We start from the raw sequence: 19685 nt of genomic DNA on the forward strand, positions 1-19685 counted from the left end.
CGATTCGATTCCGATATTGATTTGGGTTAGTGTTATTAAAACAGTTTTTTGAGCTGTTGCATGGATTATATGACTGTAGTTATGCACAATATTACTACTAGTATTATATTGAGATTCAACATCAAGTATTGCAGCTAATGATGCTGTAAGGACCAATCAGCTCCCAGAATGCTGATAGAACTGCTTTCAGAAACATCATGTGGGTCAGAATTACCAAACAGATCCAGGGAGGAAACAGAGACGGATGAAATCGCTTTTATTTTTTCCCACATTCCGTTTTTATTTTTTCCATTTTCAGTCTATTTTGGTTTTTAATTTTTGAGCATTTGGTTTTTAGCATTTTTTGCAAATTTAACCCCAAGACAGTATATAAAGTAATGAAATATAGACAATTTATGCAATTATAACCTTTAATGTTTTCATACCTTTAAACATATTTAAAGGAAAAAACATGGCACCAGTTATTCTCGTGTCCAACAAAACATTCCTTTTTTGGGGATAAACAAAAAAATAACCAAAAGTTGTAATGTAATGATGAAAAAAATACATAAATAAATAAAAGAACCCCCCCCCCCCCAGAAACGGGAAATCGATTTTTTCCACACAGGCCTAACACACACACACCCTCTGTTGTGCAGAATGAGGTTCGACATCATGCTGCACAGTTTAAATAGGTTCATTTGAAGAGTGCAATGTTTGTCCAGAACTGGGTTCTGGATCTGGGTTGCTTCACACATGTCTCCAGCACTCACACACCCCTCCTCGTTACCTCGCTGCTTTTAATGTTCATGTAAAGCACTTTGAATTACCTTGTGTTAAATTGTGCTATACAAATAAACTTGCCGTGCCTTTGCAGAGACTAGTCAAGACTGCATTTTACTGTCCACTTTGTGTGCTTTTACTACCAAAACACTGCTCACTGAATTGAGATGCAGTGAGATTTCAGGGGTTTCCTGGTGTTTTCTGTGTTTTCCATCCCACATTCAGTTGCTTTTGTGTGTGTTTCAGCACGTAGCAAATGGAAATGAGGCAGAAGTGGAGCGTCTGCTGAGAGAAGCCGAGGGTGACAGAGATGTCCGGATGTGCCACCCACTCTGTTCCTGTGATCTCTGTGATGTCCAGCTGTCTGGGTCGGTACACACACACACACACACACACACACACACACACACACACTCATAGAAATCAGTTTTACTTCTCAGTTCAGACGAAGGAACAGACACAAAGCATCAGCACGAGCTCTCATGATGATGGTGTTCAGTAACAAAACTGAAAGAGTGGCACCAGCTGTATTTTCTTTTTCTTGATAAGATAGAATTTCCCTTTTTTCTCTCTCTCTTCTTATTTCAACATGCGTTACGGCTGTGAATTAGGAACAAAACCTTTTTTTTTTTTTTTCTTTCACTTCTCACTTTCAGTCTCCTGTAAACTCCCAGCACCACATACACTTACAGAGGGAACACTCAGGCCTCCCTGCTTCCTCTTCCTGGGTCCGATTACTGACCCACCAAACCGTCTTTTTCACATTATGACTGGCACCAACAAACAAGCCCGTCTGAATTCACTTCAAATATACAGGACTGTCTCAGAAAATTCGAATATTGTGATAAAGTTCTTTATTTTCTGTAATGCAATTTAAAAAAAAAAAAAAAAAAAAAAAAAAAAAAAAAAATAAAATAATAATAATCTCATACATTCTGGATTCATTACAAATCAACTGAAATATTGCAAGCCTTTTATTATTATTTTAATATTGCTGATTATGGTTTACAGTTTAAGATTCCCAGAATATTCAAATTTTTTTTAGATAGGATATTTGAGTTTTCTTAAGCTGTAAGCCATGATCAGCAATATTAAAATAATAAAAGTCTTGCAATATTTCAGTTGATTTGTAATGAATCCAGAATGTTTGACATTTTTGTTTTTGTAATTGCATTACAGAAAATCACAATATTCTAATTTTCTGAGACAGTCCTGTAAATGAGAATCATCTGCAGCATATAAAAGCCTTGAGCACATTCTTAAGCATATTTTCGGTTTCCCAAAATCTGAGTTGTATAACTATCCTGTAGAGAACGTAAATGTTCCTAATGCTTCTCTAATCTGACATGGTGTCCTCGTAGAGTTGATTACTCCACTGAGATCTGCAGCCAGCTCTCCGCAGGTGAAACCGGCTCCAGCTACAGCTACTGCCCGAGATGTGTCCTTATTGTCGACTCTGAATTTCAGGCGCTTGAACGACCTGTCCATCGTCACACCGTTCTCCAGGGACGACCGAGGCTACACTCCCCTGCACGTCGCTGCCATCTGCGGTGAGCTGCACACATGGCTGCACACATGACTGAGTTTAGAACTGTGAGGCGTCGTCTCCTCGTGAAAACCCTGACCGACCTGGGCTGGTTTTTTAGGTCAGGCCCAACTCATCGACTTACTGGTGCGGAAAGGAGCAGCGGTAAATGCTACGGACTACCACGCCCTCACACCGCTGCACCTCGCCTGTCAGCGGGGATACCAGGGAGTCTCTGTGAGCACACACACACGCACATGCATGATAAACATACACACCGCTTCCAAAAGTGAAGTATTTTGAGCCGGAGTCTCAAAAACAGACCTTGTGGGAAGGGGCTGTTATTATTAAGTTTAAAGGGGACCTATTATGGCATTTAATGTCTATTTTAAACAGGCCTTGAATGTCTTAAAAACAAGCTTTTGATAGTTTTTTCTATATGAATTAGAAATTCAGCCTCTGGGCCATGTCTTTATCTTTACCGTTTCTAACCTCATTATCTATGAGGGATTCTGAGTGGGCGGGGCTATGATAATGAGGCTCTGTGCTGACTGAATGACGCGATACACCGCTACGAAAAAATGGAGGAAGCTCCTACCGGCAGAGTTAAGCCTGAATTATGGTTCCGCGTTAAATCGATGCAGACCCTACGGCGTAGGCTCTGCGTTGGTGTAACGCGGAACCATAAATCAGCCTTTACACCGTGTCCTAACTGCATGCGATGCGAGCGTCGGCGACAAAATCAATTCCATTGCTTTATTTTCTATTGGACTGTCCTAACTGGCGCAGCGACGCAGTGAGCCGTTTTGAGCTGAACATTTCCTGCCGTTGGCGTTGAAAGCCGGTTGAAAGCGCTGTAGGAAACAGTCACGGATGAGGAACGGCTGATCCAGTTAGCTGAAATGAGAAGTTATCTCTATGATTCCTCCTCATTTCACTACAAAAACCTCAATAAAGTGGCAGCTGCTGGAGGGAGATGGACAGAGACACGCAGTGCTACGATAGTCGGACGCTCTCATGCAGTTACACGCTTTTATAGTTGTGGGCGTGGTTTGCATTTTGGTTACGTAACCAAAATGCACAGAATCTGAACAGCTCGTAGATCCACATCACACTGGACGGCTCATCCGGGCGGCTGTACAGACACTGCAGAATTTGGTTGCTTTCCTCCTTCTCTGAGTTGGCAGGCTGAGGGGAGACCACTTTATATATGTTAAAGCAAGAGAAAAAACGTTTTTCATAATAGCTCCCCTTTAAGTAATGATGGGAAAAACACATCAGTGCAGAAACGTTGTTATCATGAGGGAAAAGCAAAGATGTGGGTGTAAGAGACTGATGTTGATGTTTCTGCTGTTCAGCTGCTGCTGCTGCACTACAAGGCCAACACGGACGCACAGGACAACTACGGCAACACAGCGCTGCATCTGGCCTGCATGTACGGACACGAGGACGTATGTCAATCACCGCTCTCATCGCCCGGCAGCAAAAACACATTTCATGTTCAGCTGGAAAGTCTGACCATCAGATTGGTTGCAAATACCAGATATTCCTTGTTGCAGATGCTAAGACTTTTTTTCAAATATTTTTGTTTTATTGCATTGGAGATTCAGATATTTTCTGCAAACTATTTTTAGAATAAATATGTCAATATTTCATTCTGTATAAAAGTTCTTGGCTGCAAACATGCTGAATTTCCAGTGCCAACTCAGCGTGACCTTCTTCTGTTCAGTGTGTGAAGGCCTTGGTGTACTACGACGTCCAGTCGTGCCGTCTGGATGTGCAGAACGATAAAGGTGACACGCCGCTGCACCTGGCAGCGCGCTGGGGGTATGAAAGCATCATAGAGGTGCTGCTGGAGAACGGAGCCAGCACCCACCTCTTCAACAAGAGCAAAGAGTCTCCAGTGCACTGTGCACTCAACTCTAAGGTCAGCAGCTGGGGAACAGGGGCAGAACCTTTCAAACTGTTTGGTCTAGAAAGCAGGTTCTTCATACGCCGGTACCTCCAGTTACTAACACATAATTATATCATTATAGCCACGTTCCCTCTGCATCCTACACACTACTGTACTTCCAGCTTCCCCAGGCACATCATGAATGTTTCTGCAGTGGTACATTGGTTTTTATCATCTTTAAGAACTGATTTGTAAAGCTACTCTACGTGACTATACTACCTCCAACCACATGGTGGCAGCAAATCACAAGAACCCCCTGAACTGGACTCAAGTGTGTCGGGCATAGACTGTATAAAACGGACAAAGCTGTCATGTGAGCCGTTGGTTTCTCGCATTTTTATGGGGGACAGCCATGTTGCTTAAGAAGCTGATGGGAACACACCCACTGCATGGCAATCAAAGTTAGACGTTTCCAGCAGGATATACAGTACCGTTTAACATTTAACATGTTGATTTGACAGCAGTGAAATTAAAAATGACCATCGTATTTAGCCGACCCTGGGTTAATACAAAAGGCTGGTTGCATCGCTAAGCGAGGTAGCACGCAGTTGAGGATTAGGAAGTGATAACGGCAGTCAATCACATTATTAGAAATGAATTTATTGCTTATTACAAACTTTCCTGACGTGCTACAAAATTCAACCTCCTCAAAGTTGTCATATATGTGAAATCAAACGATTAAGACCAAAACCTTTTTTTGAACTTTTTTTAAATATGTTTATTTCTGCTCTAAAGTTTTAAGGATTGATTTGCATTTGGATCCTCTAGTGGCCAGTCAAGGAACTGCAACTAATCTTAGTTCCATGCATCCAACTTCTTCTTAATGTCTGTATATTTAAATAAGGAGACATCGTATAACTCTTGGAAACCAGAGACCATGATTATCAGTTTTTCTCCCATCTTGGGCAAGGCTTCTTGCTTTGGGAATCCCGGTCTGTGATCGGATGCTGCTTTGGTGTCGCTGCTGCTCATTTGCATAAAGTTGAGATTCTCCTAACTTCAAATTGACACTCTGGTCGCTGGGATCGTTGCCGCTCGCTGATGCCGACGCACCAGACGTGCTTTGTAGCAAACGATCATTGAAAATGAATGGCAGCCTGCTGCTTATGACGCTCGTGAAGCTTCCGGTGTGAATGTAGGGTTACCATATAGCCGAGCGCGGCATCGTCATTTCTCCATTTTCTCCATTTATTTTCCCCAGTTTTATGTCAGCCTCTGGCGTAAGACACGATGAATTTCTTCTCTCATGGAAGAAAGCGATATAACCAGACATTACGTCCCCACTCACTAGAACATCAGTGTCATCAAGTCACGTATCAACACGGGAGATCTGTCGGCCCCCGTGTGGTCAGAAGCGGTATTGCTGCACAGAGTGGCTTTAAGATCTTTTTTATTTATTATTATTCATTATCATTTGATAATAATAGTTGGGAAACTTGACAATAAAAGTGTTTGAATTCAGATCCAGATGTCACCCCCGACCCCACCCCATGCCTGATTTAAAAAAAACTAATCTTAGAGAGCATCAGAGAGCATTTTATGATTTAGTTTACTTTTTTTCCCCCAGAACAAATGAATTTATGAAAATGGTGTCCTGTTTAAAATCTTTCTTTTACCAACAATATTAATAGTTGTAATAATAGTGCTTAAACCTGTGCTTCAACTTTCTCGTTGTTCCTTGTTTCCCTCTCTGAGTGTGGAGCATGTATTTATTCATTTATGTTTGTTTCCTCGTAGATCCTCATGCTGCTGCAGTCGATGAGGAACAGCCACCATCGCAGCGGGATTGATGTGAGTCACGTCAGTGGTTGAAACAAGTGCCCGGGGAAACTGGAGAACTTGTATTTCCTGGCAAACTTTTATTTTTCACTTTAGTAAAGTATCTTTCCTTCCTCATCTTCTACATCTTGGTCATGTTAGTGTCCGTCCATGTCTCCATATTCTTCATTGATTTCCATGTCGTTGTCTTCGCCCTCTTTTTCAGCATTATTTTCTTCAGCTACCTCATCTTCATTCTTAACTTTGTTCACTTTTATTTATTTTTTGGTTTCCATAATAATTAAGATCACAGTTTTCAATATAAAAATGATCCAGATCTCTCATTGGTCAGCAGAAAGTTTACTTACTTATAAGTTATTTTCAGATAGGTGTAAAAGTGCCAGAATAACATTGGTGTGAATTCCAGGATGCAGTATTTCCCAGCAGGATGTTGTACTGCAGTGCGATGGGAAGTGTGTACTCAGCAGTAGTCATGTGCTGATGACTGATCGCTCTGTTTGGGACTCTTACATTATAACCTGAATATTTTTTTGTCTTTCTTTCCTTTTTTTTCTCCTCTCAGTCTCCGAGCTGCTCACCTCTGGCCTCGGACTGCAGCAGCCGGCGTTCGTCCATCTCCAGCACGTCGTCTCTGGGTTCAGAGGCCAAACCAGAGGGCGAGCGAGTCCAGCACAGAGAGGTGAGCAGCAGAGAAAATCAAGCTGCTGACCCGCTGTCATATCAGAGTCAAAACCATCACAGCTGCAGTGAAACGCAGCTCAGAACGCAACAATTCAATTAATTCCCTTACACAATTAGTCCTGGACAAAAAAATAGATTTAAGCAGTAGTTTATATTTATTAAATGACACATAATTTACAACTAGATAACAAAAAATGCTATTATTTTGGAAGAACGATTCCCCTCCATCTTATAAGACTTTCATAGATCAACTCACAGCATTTCTACCATTAGAAAAACTAACCTTGGAAAAATATAATCATGGCCATCTTTTTCAAGAATTTTGGTTCCCATTATTCTCTGGTTTAGAGAACTTTATTGTCCGCTGATTGCTGTTTTATTGCTGTCATTTACTTTATGTATCTTATGTATCTGTAGGTATTTGAGTTTTGATGCCCCTATTGTTATTTACTGATGTTATTTTCCATATTTTTATTCATTCACTTTTTTTTTCCGGTTTATATATTTTTATTTATTTATTTTTTGTGTATGTTTTTGTGCTTTTTTTGGGGGGGTGGGGAGGGTAGGCGGGAGTAGGCATGCATGCACAAAAGAAAATTGTAAGACCTACCATCATTAAGAATGTATCTGATTGCCTTCCGTTTGTGAAATAAAAAGATTTTAAATAGAAAAAAAAAAAAAAGAATGCAAAAGAATGAAGAACATCACAGAGAAAGAGAAGCTCCCTCTGATGCTGAGACTGTGCTGTAGAAGCTGCTGTGGTCTGATGCTGCACGTGTGTCTGACAGGTGGAGAAGCTGCTGCGGGCCTCGGCTGACGGAGACGTGGAGATGGTGAGTCTGACGCAGCCGTCATAGTTGACACCTGATTTGCAGGAGCAGGTTCATGAGCCTCTCCGTCTCAGGTGCGCTACCTGCTGGAGTGGATGGATGAAGAGGAGGAGGATGAGGAGCTGCGCTCCGAGGCGCGCCTCTGCCACCCGCTCTGCCAGTGTGAAAGCTGTGCTCCCACTCAAAAGGTCTGACCGCCTTCTGCATGAACGCGTTGACTGAGGTGTCGTCAAAACGGTGAAGGGACGATGTTTGACGGCGTTTGTGTTGCTGCAGCTGACCGTGCAGCAGGCCGGGACTCTGGGCGTGAACAGCTCCAACTGTGACGGCTTCACGCCGCTCCACGTCGCGTCCCTGCACGGCCGCGCCGCGCTGGCCGCTCTGCTGATACGACACGGCGCCGGCGTCAACATGCGGACCAACCAGAGCGCCACGCCGCTGCACCTGGCCTGCCAGAACAGCCACGCTCCGGTACAAGTACAACTTTCTAGGCCCTTCTGAAGCCCCGTGTGGCAGCTCAGCGCATGACTTTCCTCACTTCCTTGTTCCGTAATGAAAAGTTTGATCAATATTGATCAAATATTGTGTGTTTGGGTTGTCTTAGGTGGTGAGGCTTCTGCTGGAATGCAACGCCAAGCTGAATAAGAAGGATCACTATGGAAACACACCTCTGATCCTTGCCTGTCTCCGTGGAAACCTGGAGACGGTCATGATGCTGTTAGAGGTAAACACTCACGCTCCCGCGCACACAAGATGCAGCTCAGTGTGGAACAAAAGCATGAAGACATGAATGTGTGTGCAGAACAACGCCGTGGTGAACGTGGCGAACCTCCAGGGAAACACGGCGCTGCACGAGGCGGTGCAGGGCGGCCACCAGGAGCTGGTGGAGCTGCTGCTGAGGAGCGGGGCCTCGCCCGGCCTCCGGAACAAGAGGCAGAGGACGGCGCTGGACTGTGCTTACGAGCTGGGTGGTAAGGTGGGTCTGACACAAACCCAGCACAGCCAACCACTACGGTTACATGCAGTCAAAATTCGGGTTATTGCTAATATTCTGGTTACTGAGACATTCTGAATATTCCGTTTACACGGTAATTAATCATTCTGGATCAAACCAGCGACGTACGGAGAACGTGATGACGCAATCACCGTCATTTCTGCTTCTTCTTCCTGTATCCAAATTCAAAACAAATGCTGCTTTGCTCACCTTCTTGTAAATCTCACTATCCCGGTACTTTCTACCGTCTACAAATGCAGAAATGTTCATATCCTTCATTACATTTATGAAGTGATTAGTCTCCTCCTGGTCTTGGTTTCTCCGTGTTTATAAGAACTTCCTGGACTCAAAAGACCAGGATTCCTTGTGAACAGAGCATGAGCAGAAAACAAATTCCTGTTCCGTTTGATGGGGATATTCCGTTTGGCATTTACATGACTGAATATTCGGGTTTTAAAAGGAGTAACCCAGGGCTCATATTCGGGTTTTTAAAAACCAGAATATGAGCAAATTCGGGTTACTCCTTTTTGCACGGCCATGTAAACACCAATAACCCCTTTGAATAACCAGAATTTGCTCATATTCAGGTTTTTAAAAACCCGAATATGACCCCTGGGTTACTCCTTTTAAAACCTGAATATTCGGTCATGTAAACTCCACTGTAAAACAATGGAGGAGGCGTTATGTCACATGACCTGCAAGTGTTGGTGGCTCCATTAGCTGCTAATCGCCTTTTGGAAACTAACAGAGAATCAGACAAAAAAGCTCTGAAAACTACCTTAATATAGGGACAACACGGTCCACGATGTTGGTTTCTGATTTGTCAGGCTAAAGAACCACTGCAACACATTTTTTTAATTTTTTTATTTAATCGTTTTGAAACTGCATTAAAGGTCATTAAAAGTGGTAATTTTGTCTTGAATTCAGAGAAACCACCTGTAATATTAGTTGTTTAGCTATTTAATTAGTGCTTATTTGATTTGTTTATGCCAAACAGCTTCTAGTTTGTATACTTTGCCAATAAACCTAGTTTGCAGTGGGTGTTGAATAATTTTGATTGCAACTGTATTTATTTATTTATTTAATTGGAATGAATTGGCGTTCCATAATGATGTCTTACTCTACACAGTTCTGTGGAGGGCTGGGAGAAATAAGACAATATGACAGGAATAGACGTGGCGTTGTTTAAACCAGCAGAAAAGACAAGCGTCTGTCGTAAACAAAGGGGCTGTATGTTAGCATTTAGATCCCAGAGTCGAATGTGAAAATATCATTGTGATGAATTAAAATGCTGTTCACTGAAAACATTTCTATTGAGGTGTTTAAATTAAAAAAATAAATAAAACAACGCACATCAGGTTATGAACATTTTTCCTCTTTCTTCTGCAGAACACTGAAATCCTGAGAACTTTGCAGAAGGCATCAGGACTTTCCCCTGATGACGAACCAATAAAACTCCTCTCTGTGCCCAAAGGAGCCCTGGGTATCAGAAACCATCACCTGTGCTCTTTAAAACCTCTTTAAACAAGTTTATTTCAGACTTTGAAGCAAACATGAGTCCAGATAGTTCGGCCTAACTGAGACCACGTGTGTTCCTTGCAGCTCACTCGTTTGTTCAGCGTCTGAGGCTGCAGGACAACTCCAACGGCAGGAAGCAGAAGCTGGCTCAGTCCATCAGCAGGTGGGCCTGGAGCAGCCTCCTCACGTGCAGGTTCCACAGAGATTCATGGTGCTGAAACACTTGTTTGTTTGGCTGTGATTTCATTCAGGATGCAGCAGATGAGGAAAGGCTCGTTTGGATCTCCCCCCAGGAGTTCGGGTATCACCCAGGTACGCTGCCGTCATCCTGGTCACGGTAACTCATAAAGACTTGGATCATTATCATAGCCCCGCCCACTCAGAATCCCGCATAGAGAAGGAGGTTAGAGAATGGGAAGATAAAGACATGGTTTAGAGGCTGAATTTCTCATTTATTTAGCAAAAACATTCAAAAGCTTGTTTTTAAGACATTCAAGGCCTTTTTAAAATAGGTATTAGATGCCATAATAGGTCCCCTTTAAGAGGAATTGGATAAAGCCGATCAAACGTGTTTTCCATGTAAACCTCAATTCAGAATTACTATTTCCATGTAAACTTGAAGGAAAATAGTTTAATTCGGAATTATTTAATTCTGAATAATTAATTCGGATTTAAAAAAACATAATGTAACCGTGGCCAGTGAGAGCTTATTCATTGGATAACTGAGTGAAACTGTCTCAGCAGCCGACAGACACTTTTAGAGGGAATCCTTCCGATTCCTCCGATTCCCAAAGATACTAGGTATATAAATGTGACTTAAATAAAAAATGAAATGTATTGAAGATGTTTGATGACCAGAGTGGAGCTGGAGACATCATCCCCGCTGCTCTCACAGCTTTTCAGAATTAGGAGGACATATTTCAGTCTCAGCCGGATATTTTCATTCTGGGATTGCTAATCCAACATCTGACTAAAATGTGTGTAAAACTGTGACGTTTCAGCTCAGCTTCCCCTCAAAACCAGAGCACACCCAAATGAAAATTGTCAAGAGATTGATATTTGATTTGAGAGTCTTGGGCTCCTTAGCTAGGGTACGCTACTGTTTAAAGGAGCATGAGGCTCCTTTTAAGAAATGAGACTCTCTAGCGCCACCCTTCACCACGACGGCCATTGGGGGTACTGCAGCCAACAGTGAAGCCAGCACGGGAGAACGGGGAGAACGTGCATGCAGCGTCATGTGACGTCACATCCGCAGCCCAGCGCGGGAAATTCAGGCCCCGAATTGCAGCACATTTTGCAGCACACGGAGAGATACACTACAGGGCTCATTCTTTTTGGTTTGGAACGCTTCATCTGACATTATTACTAGAAAACTTAAAACGTATACAAATTTTTTTCATAAATCCTGCCTCAATCCTGCCTCATGCTCCTTTAAATAAATGCAGAAAACAGGTAATTGCTTGAACATGTTTTGTAATCTTCGTGTTCTCTCCAGATGAGTCCGAGCAGGAGGCGACTGAGGCGAGGGGAGACGGTAGACGGGAGCAGCCTTGCAGGAAGCCCTGACAGCCGCTGGGCTCAGAAAGCTCGTCCTCTGAGCAGCTGCAGCAGCCTGGACTCTGCAGCGCTGACGGCAGACGCTCCGCCGGCCCCTCGCTCCCGAGACGCCTCAGACGGAGACGAGCCGGCAGACCGTACACACCACTGCTCTAACGTTGCTTGGATGTCTGTAGATCTAGACGATCCTCCCCCCGACCCCAGTGAGCCACACTCACCTGATGAGCCCGGTTGCAGTGCAGGTGCTGAGACGTCCACACCTGCACGAGCCGTCAGCTCCTTCTCCGGACTCAGCGCAGCCAATCAGAGAGACCACAGCCCTGGGGAGTCACGCCACGCCCACTCTGGTTCTGATGCCGAGTCATGCAAAAGCCCCGCCCTCTCTCGTACTGATGCTGAGTCATGCGACGGCCACACCCACTCTGATTCTGATGCCGAGTCATGGGACGGCCCTGCCCACACTTGTACTGATGCTGAGTCATGCCACGCCCACTCTGATTCTCATGTCGAGTCATGCAAAAGCCCTGCCCGCTCTCATACTGAAGCTGAGTCCTGCGACAGCCCCGCCCTCTCTGATTCTGAGTCCTGCGACAGCCACGCCCTCTCTCATCTTGAAGCTGAATCCGTACAGACGGAGGCAGGAGATGAAGGTTGAGGTGCAGCCTCCCGTTCTCACCCGCCCCCTCTCATCCACTCCCACCCAGATGCAGGAAATGAGAGCAGGGAGGAATCCGGGAGCCCGTGATGCAGCTGATGGCGTCTAGAGTTCTGTTAAACAACTTTCAGAAGACGTCTGAGAAGCACAAGGCTTTTCCCTTTAAGGAAAGACACAAGAAAGCACATTGTTTTAGATGAAATTTGACCAACTGCAATTCATCTGAGGTAATTTGTACAGGATTTTTGTATTTTTACAGGAAAAAGGAAAATCTGATTTCTGCAGTATATTCAGCCAACTTGAGGAAAAAATGTATAATTATGGATGTGATACTTTCTTTGTTGTCTTAAAGATCTGGTTTAATTTGTCCAATATTTCTGGGAAACCTGCCGCCTCAGTTCCAGTCAAATCCGAGTTGGGCAGATGTCGTTTTCTCGGTCTCAGCATTAGAAATAAAGTGATAAGTTGTCTGTTTGTAGTCTGGGACCGGTTTATTCCAGGGACTGGTTTGGGTTCAAAGCGGTCAAGAGAACCGCAGAACATCACATGAGGGGGGGGGGGGGGGTCCGTGGACTTCGCAGCCATCGGTTTTTTGTTTTGAAATGACAAAATAAAAATATAGATATAATCCGTTTCCCATCTTTTGTTTTGATAATAAAAAACGGAAAACGGATCGTTATCCGTTATCCGATTTCATTGATGTGTTTGAAAATCGAAATTGGGAATTAAAACAGCGAGTGGAAAACTCTTTTCTCTATTTCCTATTCGTTTCCAATGGGGGGGGCAGTATGTTAGAGTTCAGTACATGTTATTGATTATTGATTGGACGCTGCAGCTGAACGGACTGTCACAACATCACTGCAGTTTCATGACGGAGTGAAGACAGATTACAGATTAAACTCAGGTTTCACTCCCAGGTTTCATATTTGATTTATTTTCTGTTTCAACATTAAAAAAAATCTAAAACTGTTAATTTTCAATCTGATCAACAAAAGAACCAGAAACAGCTTTCTTCATTTATTACTGCGCATGTGCAATCCCCCCATTTGTCCAATCCTTGTTTTCAGTAGGAATAGGAAATAGAGAAAAGAGTTTTCCACTCGCTGTTTTAATTCACAATTTTGATTTTCAAACACATCAATGAAATCGGAAAACGGATAACGATCCGTTTTCCGTTTTTTATTATCAAAACAAAAGATGGGGAACGGATTATTTTGAATTATTTCTCTATTTTTATTTTGTCATTTGAAAACAAAAAACGGATGGCCGCGAGGCACACGGAGCGGGCGGCACACCGGGGGCTTTTCTGCTCTCACCTCAAAAAACTGAACTGCTGAAGACCAGATTTCAGATCATCGTGGCTTTGAGAAAATCAGGAAGAGATTTAAAGGCCCCCCACTGTGCCGGCCCTCACCTGTGGTTCAGCGGTTCTCGGGTCGACGTGTGAACCGAGGTTCAGTGAGAACCTGCCAGGAACCAGAGCTTAACGCTCCCTGAACCGCCCTGGACCCCCACAGTCCCGCTCCCGTCACTTTAACAAGAAACAAGTGGCCCAGGCCGATGTTTGGTGTCAGCAGCTCAGTTACGTCTCATCCGAGTTCACAGCACTTTGTTCTTCTGGCCTTCACAAAGGAAAAGGGTTGCAAACTGACCTTTAGGTGGTTTTGAATGTAGTTTTGCTTTAAGCCTCTAGACTGCAGCGCTGAGAGGAGCTCCAGGCATCGTTTCCTTTTAAACTTTGCTGGATTTACAATTTTAAAAATGGACTTACACAGTGGTTGTTGTTTGTTTTTGTTTTTTTCTCGTTATCTTGGGATGGTATTTTATTTATGACGTGTGATTGTAGCGCTGCGTGCGGAGAGATCGAGCTTCTCCGGAGTGTTTTCTGTACAGATGTAGAGCAGTTTAGAGGAGCTGCTGTCCTTTTTAAATACCGTTTGTATATGTGACATCACCGCCGGCTCTTTCCAGATCATCATGCATCATGAGAGGGAGGAGAGCAGGAGGACTGAAGCCAGAGACTGATGGTGTCTAGAGACTGATGGTGTTATTTGGAGATGGATCTGCCGTGATGTGGAACAGCTGCAGTACTGTAAACCCTGTAAAACCCTCCAACTGTCCCACTTCCTTCATGTATGTGACTCCAGTCGTGTTCAGGATGAAGCTGGTTTTGATGTCCCCCCCACTCACACAACTCACTCCGTTTTAAAATGTCACATTTAAGCTGAAGTTATGTCAAACTGCAGTTAATCAAGTTCACATTATTTTGTACCACTGATTTAGTTTTCAGGTTTGAGTGTGAAAAATGTTGGATGTGCCTTATTTAATTCACACCCAAATAACCAAATAATAAAAGTGAGTTGGATAAATACTTTTTTTTTCCTCCTTTTGTCATTTGTAGTCTTCAAATAATAAATAAATAATTCAGTGTTGGGGTCTTAGGACCATACACATCAGTGGAGCTGCGTTACCATGAGTCACCATGGCAACTGCCTCTTATCATTAGATCGGGGGTCGGCAACCCTCGGCTCTACAGCCGCATGCGGCTCTTTAGCGCTGCCCTAGTGGCTCCTGGAGCTTTTTCAAAAATGTTTGACCTTTTTTTTCCTTTTTTTCTTCTTTTTTTCTTCTTTTTTTCCTCTTTTTTTTCCTTTTTTTCTTCCTTTTTCCTTTTCCTTTTTAATTCAACTTTTTTCTCAACATTTTTTTGCTCTTTAGCGCCGCCCTAGTGGCTCCTGGAGCTTTTTCAAAAATGTTTGACCTTTTTTTTCCTTTATTTCTTCTTTTTTTTCCTCTTTATCTTCTCTTTTTCCCTTTTTTTCTTTTTTTTCTTCTTTTTTCTCTTTTTTTCTTCCTTTTTCCTTTTCCTTTTTAATTCAACATTTTTCTCGACATTTAAAATTTTTTCCCGACATTTCGACTTTTTCTTGAAATTTTGACTTTTTTCTCAAAATTTAGACTTTTTTTCTCAACATTTTGCCTTTCGCCATTTGCCTTCATTATAAGGCTTATATAAGACTTTTCATTTTTTGCGGCTCCAGACATTTGTTTTTTGTGTTTTTGGTCCAATATGGCTCTTTCAACATTTTGGGTTGCCGACCCCTGCATTAGATCATCTTCATTCAATTGTAGCAGGAAGTGAGCTTGATGGCATCTTTTTGTGGAAAAGTAACACCTTTCTGAGCAGGGGAATCTGTCATTTTAATATTTAATGACTAATATGATGTGACGAGGGCTGAAGTGTAGACTTTCTACCTCCAGCCGACCTTCCATGTTGAGAAAAAACAGTTAAGTGTTACAACGTAATTCAAATATAACAGGCTCAAAGTCGTGGCTTGTTCACATTAAATTGGCCCCAACAAAGAGAAATCATTCAACATGCTTCAGCTTTATTCCAGTTTCTTAATCACGCAGACCACCTAAAATCCTGTGAAATTCTTCTGTATTTGCTCAGGTTTGTGGCCGGGCCGTGGCCTTACTTAATGGTAAATTCAAATTAAACAAACTAATAAGAAAAAAATCATGAGCCAGTTCTGCACATCATCTCCTCTAATTCAGCTTTGTTCAGCATCCCTGATAATTGCTCAGTTGTAAATTAGGAAATGGCTAAAAAATAAATACTGTTTGATGTGAGTGCATACGACTTGTGTTGTGATAGTTGCAAATGCACAGGTGGGTGAAAAGATCAGTTATGCCATTTTGAGTTTAAACTAGAAGAAGAACCTTGTGTAAACTGAACCAAGAATTTCTTTCAATTTACAAACAGAAAAATGTGTGAATCCAAAGGTTTCTAGCAAAGGGGTAATTTATGTCCAAAACTTCTCAGATTTAGGAAGCTTTCATGAATGTGCCCCAGAGTCCGGAGAGGTTTCAGCCCATCGAGAATGAGCCGTTGTTCCAGGCCGAGCTGGCGGTCCAGGTTTTCCAGGATCAATAAAACGATACCGAAACAAAACAGAGTTAACTGAACGGTCCAAAGTTATGACGTTTGGAGAGTTCAGGGGACTCAGCCATATTTGATCCTTTTCCAACTGAGAACCATGATCCCAGATTTTACCATCCCTGCCGTTTTTACACTCTGTCATAAACCAATCCAAGGAAAGCATAAGATCAGGGTTCAATGAAGGCAAAATAACTAAATAATCTGCAACAAGCAGAGGCAGAATCTGAATTCTGAGAATTTGCCACCAAACCAGAAGTTCTGTCCATAAAGGTTATGAACAGAATCTGTGACTAAAGGGAGTCCTGATGGAGTCCAAGCTTCATGTGGGACAAATCTGACTCAGTACTGGAGGTGCGAACCCTGTAACCTTTCCCGAGTCCATGGGCCAAACCTCCTCTAGAGGAGACCTGTTTTTGGGATTAAGGAGATCCTCAAAGTATATCTTCCACCGTCCAATGAAGCCTGGGTCCAGTTAAGGTCTCCAGCCCCCCCATTATACACTGCTTTACCCACCTGACCTGTGGAGGGAATGGATTTACAATGCTTGCTATTAACTACACATTTCACTTAGTAAGACTTAACTCCCTATTCATTTTCCCCTCTGTGGGACTATTAAAGGTTTATCTTATCTTATTTTTGCTACTCTGCGAGATATACAGGACTGTCTCAGAAAATTAGAATATTGTGATTTTCTGTAATGCAATTAAAAAAACAAAAATGTCATACATTCTGGATTCATTACAAATCAACTGAAATATTCGTGCCTTTTATTATTTTAATATTGCTGATCATGGTTTACAGTTTAAGAAAACTCAAATGTCCTATCTCAAAAAATTAGAATATTCTGGGAATCTTAATCTTAAACTGTAAGCCATAATCAGCAAGATTAAAATAATAAAAGGCTTGCAATATTTCAGTTGATTTGTAATGAATCCAGAATTAATGACCTTTTTTTTTTAATTGCATTACAGAAAATAAAGAACTTTATCACAATATTCAAATTTTCCGAGACAGTCCTGTACAGTGTGAAAAAGTGTGTGCTCCCTTCCTGATTTCTTATTTTTTTGCATGTTTGTCACACTTGCATGTTTCAGATCATCAAACAAATTCAAATATTAGACAAAGATAACACAAGTAAACACAAAATGCAATTTTTAAATGAAGGCCCTGTGTACCCCCCCCCCCCTAATAATAAAAACCTTGACACAACTATTTGAGTAAACTGTGACTAGAGCGGTGTCTGGACTTAAAGATAAACCAAGTCAGATCACTGGAAACATTTTATTTAAAGGTCTTTTTTTTTACAGAAATGCAGCAAAAAACATCCCCACCTACAGCCACAACAACGTTTGTAGGTTTATTTCTATTCTTTTGCTGCTGTCTTCAGCCTTGGTTCCTGTGCGTCAGCAGCGGGGCTTCTCCTCGGGGCCGGTGCTGCTGAACAGGCTCCTCAGGAACAGCAGCTGCAGGTACCCGGAGGTGACGATGAGGAGGCTGAGGGCCATGGACCACCACGTGATGTAATGGGAGTTGTTCAGCAGCAGGAAGTAGTCGGCGCTCCTGTGCATGTGGCCAAAGGTGTAGTAGCGGAACATGTGGAACACGTACCGGTCTACTCTCTGGGTGGTTTCCTGGAAAGAGAAATGAAGCATCAAACATTTAAAGTTCCTCATGAATCTGGAACAGCCCTGGATCTGGTGTGTTGTTTACTCATGTCGGTCCAATTACTTATTTAATTTCTGCAGACGATTGTTTCATTTTGTATAATGGTTCAGCTGCAGCAGGAGTTGCTACTGAAGAGTGACACATTACACCGGTATTAAACTAGGATTAAGCTGGTATTAAACCGGCATTAAACCAACAATAAACTGGCATTAAACTAGGATTAAGCTGGTATTAAACCGGCATTAAACCAACAATAAACTGGCATTAAACTAGGATTAAACCTGTTTTAAACCGGCATTAAACCTTTAATGAACCAGTATTAAACCTGGCATTAAACCTGTGTTAAACTTGCACTAAACGGGCAATAAACCTGGATTAAACTGGTATTAAACCAGTATTTAACCGTCATTAAACTAGGATTAAACTGGTATTAAACCCATAGTAAACCAGCATTAAACCTTTAATAAACCAGAATTAAACACGGCATTGAACCTGTATTAAACTTGCATTAAATCGGCATTAAACTGGTATTAAACCAGTATTAAACCGGCATTTAAATAGGATTAAACCTTTAATAAAACTGTATTAAACAGGTATTAAATCGGCATTAAACCCATAGTAGACCGGCATTACACTAGGACTAAATTAGCATAAAACCGGCATTAAACTAGCACCCCCTGGGATTAAACCGGTATTTAATCAGTACTGAATCAGCACCGACGGGGCCGTCTGGGATAACAAAGTGCTGCAGTGACATATTTCGACTCCATTATATCTGCAATACAGCAGGTTGGTAGATGTTGGATTTTTTCATTGTGACTGAATGACCTGCGACCAGCCGTGGTGACAACAGACAACAGCTCAGAGTCACATGACGACATTTTACAGCTATGATAAGTACCAGGGGCGTCAGCAGCATATCTTGAAGTCTGCGGGCTGGGATTTGTTTCACGGCCGTCCCAGAAATCAAAGAACAGAAGTTTCACAAGAGTAATCTCAGAGAGAACAGGAAACGGTTGGATGTTGACAGGATGAGTGACAACAGAGTTTCATATCTGGGTGAAAGCAATAAAACAATCTACGATGGAACGACCTGATCACGATGGTTTTCACCTCAATGATGCTCAGCGTGTTGTTCAGCTCTTTGCCCACTTCCTCCTTCTTCTTCTTCTCCTCCTCCCGGCCCTTGGAGGCGTCTGTTTGGACATCGTAGTAAACGCCGAAGCTCAGGTAGACCTGCATGTTGCTGAAGCGGTTGTGGAAGTTACTGAAACACATCTGGTAGAAACCTGGAAGAGGAGGAAATATAAAAGAAAAGACCGGTCAGAACACTTGGCAGGTCCAGTCTCAGGAATAATAATCCCTTTCTTTCTTCTTTGTCTGGTTATCTGAGCTGTACATTTATAACCAGTACTGGAGTTGTAAAAGAAAATCAGGGGGGATGGTGGATTTGATCATATGGGGACAGATAATTTGTGCTGATTACAAATAATATAATATATTACAAATAATAGCAGTGACCAAAACACCTGCAGAAATACTGCAGGAATGACATAGCAGCAGTTAAATGCAGCCTTCTGTAAGCTTTAAATATCCACTGGGCTTACATCAAATACATCAAAACACAACAATAAAAAACAGTTTTCTGAACTTATCAATATGACTCTGTCCTTCACAGGATAAGTAACATGGATCACTGCAAAAACTCAGTCTTATTTTTAGTTAAAATGTCTTATTTTAGTAAAAAAAATCTCATTACACTTAAAACAAGACTCATCACTGGAAAAAACAACAATTTTCACCTGTTTCAAGTATATTTTCA

General features: G+C 42.3%; 2 protein-coding genes across 5 annotated transcripts in view; one reads left to right on the top strand and one right to left on the bottom strand.

Moving 5' to 3' along the window:
- Positions 1-14626, top strand: part of ankrd27 (ankyrin repeat domain 27 (VPS9 domain)) — a 53228-nt gene extending 38602 nt beyond the window's left edge. Inside the window, exons 13-29 of one of the 4 annotated variants that reach the window (XR_009782719.1) lie at positions 1009-1130; positions 2230-2312; positions 2409-2524; positions 3646-3738; positions 4017-4214; positions 5979-6032; positions 6583-6699; positions 7490-7534; positions 7606-7719; positions 7808-8002; positions 8136-8255; positions 8334-8507; positions 9915-10008; positions 10128-10206; positions 10295-10355; positions 11539-12482; positions 14227-14626. Coding sequence is in view for 3 of the 4 variants with exons in the window: in XM_061722233.1 (XP_061578217.1) it covers positions 1009-1130; positions 2230-2312; positions 2409-2524; positions 3646-3738; positions 4017-4214; positions 5979-6032; positions 6583-6699; positions 7490-7534; positions 7606-7719; positions 7808-8002; positions 8136-8255; positions 8334-8507; positions 9915-10008; positions 10128-10206; positions 10295-10355; positions 11539-12255 (2382 nt within the window). In the remaining variant the exon portion in view is untranslated. Of the gene's footprint in view, positions 1-1008; positions 1131-2229; positions 2313-2408; positions 2525-3645; positions 3739-4016; positions 4215-5978; positions 6033-6582; positions 6700-7489; positions 7535-7605; positions 7720-7807; positions 8003-8135; positions 8256-8333; positions 8508-9914; positions 10028-10127; positions 10207-10294; positions 10356-11538; positions 12810-14226 lie in introns of those variants that run through there. The other 3 variants (XM_061722233.1, XM_061722235.1, XM_061722234.1) reach the window with 3 other exon arrangements.
- A 2849-nt stretch (positions 14627-17475) lies between these two features.
- tmed6 (transmembrane p24 trafficking protein 6) overlaps positions 17476-19685 on the bottom strand; it is a 4665-nt gene continuing 2455 nt past the window's right edge. Inside the window, exons 3-4 of the mRNA XM_061722708.1 lie at positions 18977-19152; positions 17476-17829 (exon numbers count right to left, since the gene is read on the bottom strand). Of these exons, the coding sequence (XP_061578692.1) occupies positions 17602-17829; positions 18977-19152 (404 nt within the window). The 3' untranslated portion in view covers positions 17476-17601. The remainder of the gene's footprint in view (positions 17830-18976; positions 19153-19685) is intronic.

The sequence above is a fragment of the Cololabis saira genome, chromosome 5 (genome assembly GCF_033807715.1).
Source record: "Cololabis saira isolate AMF1-May2022 chromosome 5, fColSai1.1, whole genome shotgun sequence".
Taxonomy (NCBI): Eukaryota; Metazoa; Chordata; class Actinopteri; order Beloniformes; family Belonidae; genus Cololabis; species Cololabis saira.